General features: G+C 43.3%; 1 protein-coding gene across 1 annotated transcript; it reads left to right on the top strand.

The window, feature by feature from the left end:
- The first annotated feature begins 1,934 nt into the window (after window positions 1-1,934).
- Window positions 1,935-8,403, top strand: im:7147486 (zinc finger protein 27). Its single transcript, XM_056444817.1, has 2 exons — window positions 1,935-2,207; window positions 5,041-8,403. The coding sequence occupies exon 2, from the start codon at window positions 5,094-5,096 to the stop codon at window positions 8,052-8,054; it is 2,961 nt and encodes a 986-aa protein (XP_056300792.1). The 5' UTR covers window positions 1,935-2,207; window positions 5,041-5,093; the 3' UTR covers window positions 8,055-8,403.

The raw sequence follows: 8,403 nt of genomic DNA, 5'->3' as shown, positions 1-8,403 counted from the left end.
AAACAGACCATTAAATTAGCTTAATCGAAAGATTAAAATAAAAAAGGTTTCAAGCACACGTCTGTCCGAGTGTGGAGGAAAACCTTCATGTATAGGAACACACAAGGCTCGCTCTCTCTGGGTTGTTTTTGGCAACATGTATATCCAAAAAAGATAGCCAAATTTAACATTCTTTTTGAAGAATGATTTCATTTCTATTGGCATTGGAGGGCAAGTTATTGTTTACTCTCGGCAGCTCATGTTTTAGGGTCCACACTGGCCATATCCTCCCACAGCTCACTGTTGAATATCAATAAAGAAAAAAAAGATTAGACCACAGATCCCAAAGCTGAAGTAGCTTACTAAGATATGGAACAACAACAGCAGTTCATGCTGCTGTGGCCCAGAGCCATACATTATCAGGAACTACAGCATCCCCTTGTCATGCTATTATCTCACATATGTAGAGATAAAGTTGAAATGTGCACATTTTTCTTTTACTTTAAGGGAATTTATATGATCAAAGGCTTCCTCAATAAATCAATTAGTGCCTGCATGCCACTGGTGCACTGGACTTGATCCTGAAAAAGAACCTGAGAGCACGCCGTCTTCCCAGGCAGGAGGAAAGAAATTTCTATATTGTTGGGAAATGGAGGAACTGCCAGTTCGATCAGTGAACATTTACTCAATGAATATTGACTTATTTTCAAAATGTTCCTTTTATTGGTTGGGGGTTGACCTACGTGACATTACACCAACAAGTGTCTGAAAAGACCTGGCAGGAAAATAGTCCTTAACATTAAACCTCTTACTGCTAGATCAGAGGATCTCTTGAGGAGCCTGCAAGTGAATCATAGGCAATAACCAGAGCATAAAAAAGGCTGAGGTGCTTTGAGTGTACTCAACTGTGTGTGTACTCAAACTAATATGAGATCACACATTCTTGGGGGAAAAAGGAACGTGACATCCTAGATCTACATCCTAGAGAGAGAGAGAGAGAGAGAGAGAGAGAGAGAGAGAGAGAGAGAGAGAGATTTTCTTTCATTCCAAGAGCACTTGTTTTAATTCAAGAGGTTGAGGAAGGCAGGGTGGCAATGTGAAGCAGTATGTGCCCAGTTTACAGAATAGGAAGCAGTTTGACTTTGATCACATGCGTACTGTTAGAAACCCATTGTTCCCAAGGCTAAAGAACTACAGTAGCTTGTGGTCACCAGATGTATGTGGACCTCGTTTTCCTCGGGATACCATGAGAAAGGCCTGGCCATTCAGTGGACAAAGCTTTCTGGACATTATTTGTGCAGGTGAAGTGATTGAATAAAATTGCTTGAGATTGGCTAAGGTTGTCACGGCTGAATCAATTGGACAAATGTCCCATGCCCAATACCCAAAAAGGGCTCAGAGGCTCCAGGTTGTTGGTGCGTGATAATTTAATATATTGTACATTTGTTTTGTCACTGTTTGCACCACTAAATCATATTATAAAAAGGCAGCTTCTGCTAGCCTATATGGACCGGTCACACTGAACAGTTTGATTTGTACTAATCTATATGAAGCAATAGGAAGCTTATTTCAAGCACATGTTATACAAAGTGTCAATTTAGTTTGCTTTACATAAATACAAACAAAAAGGAACATCCAGAATTTATATATATTAGCAGATAACAAGCAATATGAAAGAAAATATAAAGTACATAATATGATATAATATATTATATATCTTATTGTATCCGTGGTGAGGCCAAAAGTGTATGGATTCTAAGATAGAATTTGTATTTTTGTATTCATTATCTTCAAAGACGGTACTCCGTCAAATATTATGAGGCTAACATTTTGATAATGCAAAATAAAAGGTTGCAGAATGCATAGAAAAAATGTGCACGTTGTTTCAGTTGCATATGAGAGAAGTTTCAGGATGGAGCCCCTCACAAATCCCACCGTGGCTGCAGCGCGGCGCAGCTCGGGATGGGCGCAGCCGTGGCGCGCAGCCCAGCGCTTTCTTCAGCGCGCTTTGAGTGACGTGCGCATGCGCTATTTAAACCCCATGAGTGGTTCTGCAGCTGCAGCTCTCGACTCGATGATCCTTCTCCTGGCACACAGCATCACATTTGTTCACCAGAGAACCGAGCAGAACTGCGCTAATAACCTGCAGCTACAGATGCCCGCTGCGCCGTCTCCTCTACTCCCGTCCAGTCGCTTTGAGGAAAGAACCGCTAACGCTCCTCCGGCTGGTGAGTAGGCTTGTGCGCAGAGAATACACGACTGGTCATTGTGCAGAGAAACCGCTCCACAGGACATGGTAGCTAACGTTAGCTCGGTAGCGCTGGTCCTTCCTTTCTCCGGCCTTCCCCCTGCTTGGCTTTCGTGGCAACCCTCCGGAGACCTCAACAATACCTCGCCTTTTGTTCGGTGGGTCAGTCGCACATGAGCAGTGATCATGCCAGAAGCGGAGTGGCCTCGTGCGGGAGCTCGTGAAGGCGACCCTGCGTGATAGTAGAGGGTGTTATTGGTGAAACAACGTCCCTATGGTCGTTAGCCTTGTGGGCAGCGTTAGCAAGCTAACGTGCACTTTGCGGGAGATGGCCGATATTGTGGAGGTGGATGAACTGTTGGGTTTCTTCTCGGCGGTGTGGCGCTGTGTTAATGTCCACCTCGTGTTTGGTGCTTTAGCGCGTTTCCATTTAGGGGTCGCTTTAATGTCCTCACCAAGAAAAAAGTAATGGAAAATGTATTTATTTTCATTGTGTTATTCTTTGGAGCAGTAATCACAAAAATCTCACGTTTCTTTAGCAAACCTCACAGTTTTGTAGATACAGGTGTGTACCAAACGGTCGAGATGTCACTTCATGGTAGAAGTAGTTTAATATATACTAAAACAATATAATAAATAAACATACATCTTAGATACACTTCACACTTCTGATGTTTGAAGATATGGTATCTTGTTATTCATTCAAACAAAGGAAACACATCCAGACATTGCATTTATAACAGTTTAGTCTCAACACTCCTCAACTGTGCATTAGATCCACTTTATTTCGAATGATATGCTACAAAAATTGCTGGTTTGCATTCAAACACAGGAAAATGTTGCACTTCTGACATTTTTATTTCGACACACCCTTTGGACACAGGTTGCGCCTCTCACGATTGTCAGTGATGGGGCCAGTGTCCACAGTTACCGTAATGCACATCTCTCTATCATCCATTTAATCAAAAGAAGTATCCCCAGTCTCTTCTGCTTGTGTGGGATGATAATCAGGATCCTCAATTTGGTCATCAGCGTCACGTAGATCAGTATCAGAGTCTTGAGGATGTTCTGGTATAATTGCCAGAAACTTGTGTGGCCTTGCACAGTAAAAATATTTAGCATCCATCTATTGTTGGAAAAAAAGAAAGGAAAACAAGTTACAAACCATGTATTTTTATACTGATAGTAATATGTTATTATACCAAAATATGTCAATTCGTTACCATTCAATTAGTAGTTGTATTACTTCTGCGGACAAGTTATTTACTTTTTACACAAACATTTATGAAAACACTATTTCATCGAATATTTAATAGAATACCATTCATTACATATATCTTAACAGCAATTAATATTCATATGTATTGTTTTTTCATCAACTTTTTTTAATTTATTAGCTTAGAATGACTACATTTACCATAACATGACAAATCAAAGTTACGTTCGGTAACAACTATCTTTTTTGACACGAAAGAATCATACTTGTGAATCCAGTAGATTTTTTTACAATGGGGTGCCTCAAGTAATAGAGATAGCTCAATCAGGTTAAGTTAAGGTCAATACATTTTTCACTGAGATATAGTTACTCAAAATGTGCTCTTCCAAAATATAGAGCAGGCAGGCAGTAGTTCATGTTGTGCTCTTGTTTTTGTTTTTTTTTCTTGTTTTTTTTACGAAGCAACTCTTTCTTCTGCTTTGGAGCGGTGTAAACATGCCCAATGATCTCAAAAGGAGCACAACTTTTAGAATAATCAATTGTAATTACATGCAGAACAGTCAAAGAGCACTAAGCAGTTTATATAGGCATGCAAATGTTATTTAGCGACATTACTTACAATCTGCCATCATTTATAGTCCCACAACATACTCGTAAAACGTTCCCATTGTGGAACATTATACTTAAATGCAACAAATTATTGACATTACTTCTCAAACTTCTAGTGCCACTAATGGAGTATTTTTCTTAAGCAACGCAAACAGTCGGCACAGTTGGAGTGATTTTAACAATTAAAACTAATATCATTATTTGAAACTATCTTCCTGTCGATTGTGTCCTTCCTGTTCGATAGGACATCATGATTCTAATAACCAGTCCATTCTTTATTATTATTTGAGCTTTTTATATTAATTATTACATGAGTTTTGTATTTTTTTGGATAAGAGAACTGGATATTATTTCCTCTCACTGTTTTTGATATACACCACAGCTCAGTTAAAAGACCGTCATGGGTCGGTGCTACTCGGAGCCAAGATCACTGTATGGCATGACTGCATGATTTCTTCTGTGTGATGTGATCCCATTTAGCAGAAGGACCAGATAGATTTGCTGACCAGTCTCCTGCTCTCAAATGCCCAGTTGAGTTGGCTGCTGGGAGGAAATGGAGGCCGAGCACTAACTAAACATACAGTAGCCCTTTTGTCATCTTTGCAGGCCTACAATTTATGGATCTTTGAAAGGGGCCTGATCAGGCATTGTTCCAGGTCTTTTGCTAAAACACCTTCTCAAAATGTTTTTTAAGAATAGAAAATTGTAATATCTCATTACCAAAACTATATTGCTCGTCATGTAGTGTAATACAAATTGCAGTAAAAAAACACAAAACTAAGTAATATTAACAGTTTTCATTTTGTTTTCCATCTTAAGAAACCATGTTTAAACCGGATTTAACTCTAATAATCTTAATTATTGATAAATATTATTATTTTTGTATACAGGTATGACAGGAGAATTAGTAGAAATATTTCTTGTTTCAAATCTTGCAGTTGTGTACATTTTCACTTGGTAACGTTATTTTTGTGTTTGTGATTTACAGGTGACTTCCTTGCATAACCACAACACCTGGATTGCCTCAAACGTTTGGCTGCCATGATGCTTGGGTTACAGGGAAGTACTTTGACCCCCAAAGTGTATCGTTGTGTGGCGTGTTCAGCCACCTTCACCGGACTGTCCTCCTTGCTTGTACATCAGGCAACCCATGCCAGTGCACGCTCCAAGGTCCCCGTCCCTTCACAGCCGAGCATCAGCCCGCCTGAAACGCTGTTTGCAAGTCTGGACCCATCCCGTGACCGCCCCAGTCCCCCGGCACTCTTACCTGAGAGCCATGCTCCTTCCTTCTTTATTTGTGATTGTGGAGAGGAGTTTCAGGACTTCAGCCTTATGCTGCACCATAAGCGATCGCATGTCTCTCCTCCACAGCTCCTGCCACCTCTGGATAGTAATAGTGCTCTCTCTAGTGCAACAGGGTGTGATAAAGCCTCTCCTTCCCAGCATGTATTTATTCCAACTGTAACTCAGCCAGATTTGGTTCTTAGTTGCCCCTCTACCTCAAGGTTTCCAGCTGTTGAACTACCCACATTAACAGATGATGAAGGAGATTCAAGTCTGGAGGACGGCATTTCCATAGTAACCACTTCCGAAGGCCAGTGTCCTCTCCCTCGAGAGCTCAGTGAGAAACAACTTGAGACCCTCACAGCCACAGCAGAGCAACTACAAGAGACTGTAGAGGACATTTGTTTACAGGACAAAACCAATTCTGTTCCCAGCAACAAAAATAATGAGAGCTTGCCCAGAAATAAATCCCTAATGAAGTTGCTGGCGTCAGCATACATGAAGCGTTTTCCCCATCCTGCATCACAGAATCAAAACAATGAAGTTACCCCCAAACAAGAAGTTGTTCCTGTTGATATAATACCCGTTGAAGAAACTGAGATGTCCCCGATAAACGATCTCTCGATTGCACAGTTGAGGCGGCTGCTTGCAAAACCTGGGATAAAGACAAAAGCTCCCTCCATCAGCAGAATTCTTGAGTTCAGTAAGAAAAGGGTCGTCTCGCTGACCAAGACTTTCTCACCTGTTGTGGTTCTTGAAACCCGTCAGAAGCTCATGGCTCCTGGCAGTCATGGCACATATGGGAGATATCAATGTGGCCGCTGTCGAAGGGTCTTTCAAAATTTGGAGAAACTGACAGAGCATCATTTCTTGCACAAAAAAGAGAGGATTCAATGTTGTCGTCATTGCAAACAGCTTATCATTGGGCGGCTGCCTTTAACTGACAATCACGTATGCCCTCACTTAGGAGACGCAACCATACAGCCATCAAGCTCCTTGAAGAAAAAGTCCCCTTTCCCCCCAAAAATAGTGCCATTCCACAGTGTAAGCAATTCCAAAAGAGTCTTCTTTTGTCCATTGTGCAAGCACAGCTACGCACGCAGGTGGAACCTGAAAATGCACAAATGTCAGGGTCCAGGGTCCGCCCCTTCTCCGCAGGCCGATCCCGCCATAATGGATGCCGGGGTTAACGCTGGATCTTATCTCAACAGGAATGTTGCCGTGGGCACTGAACTTCCGAGTCACATCAAGGTCGAGGTGACGTCTCCAAATTCCCAGCAGTCTGCAGTTTCACAGTTGGCCTGGACTCTTCCACCGCAAAGCTTCCCACCATTCTGCCTCAAATCCTCCACGAACGAGCACCGAAAGAATGCCTCTCTGTGTGGGATTTCGCTTCAGCAAAGACGAGAAGACAGCAGCTGGGATGCAACAGCAGTTGACGATCAAGCCGCGGATGAAGGGGAGTGGACAATGCCCTTGGATGACGAAATGGAGGTTCTTGGCTCTACGAAGAAAGCTGGTAATGTCGCGCATGCGAAGAAGTCGGCAGAGACCTCCAACCTGCGCTATTTTGTCCAAGATGGTGTCAAACGTTACCCGTGTAACCGGTGTCAGAAAACCTACAGTCGGCCATCTACTCTGCGGCGCCATCTACGGCTGTGCGGATTCAGGCCACGAGGACTTGTCGCCCACAGTGGTGGTCATGGGGCCACTCCAACGGCCAACAGTACCAAACCAATATTTGTTTGTTTTGTCTGCGGTAAGTCCTTCAACCGCAAAGACAACATGATGGTTCACAGAAGGAGATGCCAGTTGCTCCGAACAACAGAAGATGGCGGACAGGGCGATGCACGGACTGTGCAGCAGACGATGTCGGGCGTTGCAGCGGACTGTCCAACCAAGGAGGCGGATGAAGGAAACTGGGGCATCATGTCACTGCCCTCCGTACTTCCGAGGCGGGTAACGTGCGAGTGCGGGGTTGGATTTACATCCCCGAGGCTTCTCCTGGAGCATCTGCAGAAGCATGCACAGGAATCCTACACGTGTCCAACGTGTGGGGAGACTGTTAATTCCTGGGCAGACTATGAAGTGCATCTGCAGATCCACATGCATCCTCATCACAAGCTGCGGAAGGGACTTCAACCCCAACGATCGCAGCCGCTGCTACTCAGATTTCAGCAGCAGCCGCCGCCATCGAAGAGGAAGCGGCAGCAGCAGCCATCTCAGTCAGTGCGTCAGCCTCCGCAGAAGCAACCACGGGCAGAGCAGGTTGCGCATCCAACAAAAAAGCCGCAGCGGTTCGTGTGCACGCGATGTTGCAACACCTTCGCCACTCGCTGCTCCCTTCGACGGCACCAATCCTGTAATCGATGCAAAGGTGTGCGGGCCACAAATCCCTCAAACCCGCCCAAAACGTACCACTGTTCCCACTGCAACTCTGTCTTCCCAAACACAATCAGTCTCATGTACCACCAGCGGAGCGGGGCTTGCAAGCCCGTCATCAAGCCTGTGCGTTGCCCCGTTTGCCTCCGCTGGTTTGGCACGATGGACGGATTACAGAAGCACCTGCTTACTCACAAGCAATCTGAATCGTTTAGCTGTGATGTCTGTCAGGGTACATACCCTAACCTGAAATCTCTTAAAAACCACCGCAGGAGGATTCATCGCATCATGGCTGGAGACTCGAAGCCCAAAACACAAAAACATCTGACTTCTTAATGACAACAGAATAATGGCTACCGCGAGAGTGGTGCGCATAAGAACGGATTACATTTGAATATAGCTAGTTCTTTCCATATGTGCCAATTGTATTTTTAAATTGTCACTTTGTACAGCGCAAAATCAGTGTTATTTATTTATTATCAATGTTAGTGTAGTTTACCACTGTAAAAAAAAAAAAATTGGAAAAAAGTACAATGTACAGTATATTTTTTTGTTTGATCAAATGAATCCCTTTATTACGTAGCTTCATTAGCCTGTAAATGTTTCTTAACATTTGGTCACAGAGTATGTGATGTAGCCATTTGTTGTTTCTGGTGTTAATAAAACATACCAGTTGTAAAACATG

This window comes from Pseudoliparis swirei, chromosome 22 (assembly GCF_029220125.1).
Source record: "Pseudoliparis swirei isolate HS2019 ecotype Mariana Trench chromosome 22, NWPU_hadal_v1, whole genome shotgun sequence".
NCBI lineage: Eukaryota > Metazoa > Chordata > Actinopteri > Perciformes > Liparidae > Pseudoliparis > Pseudoliparis swirei.
Note: the sequence above shows the minus strand (reverse complement) of the source record. Positions and strands in the feature narration are given on the sequence as shown.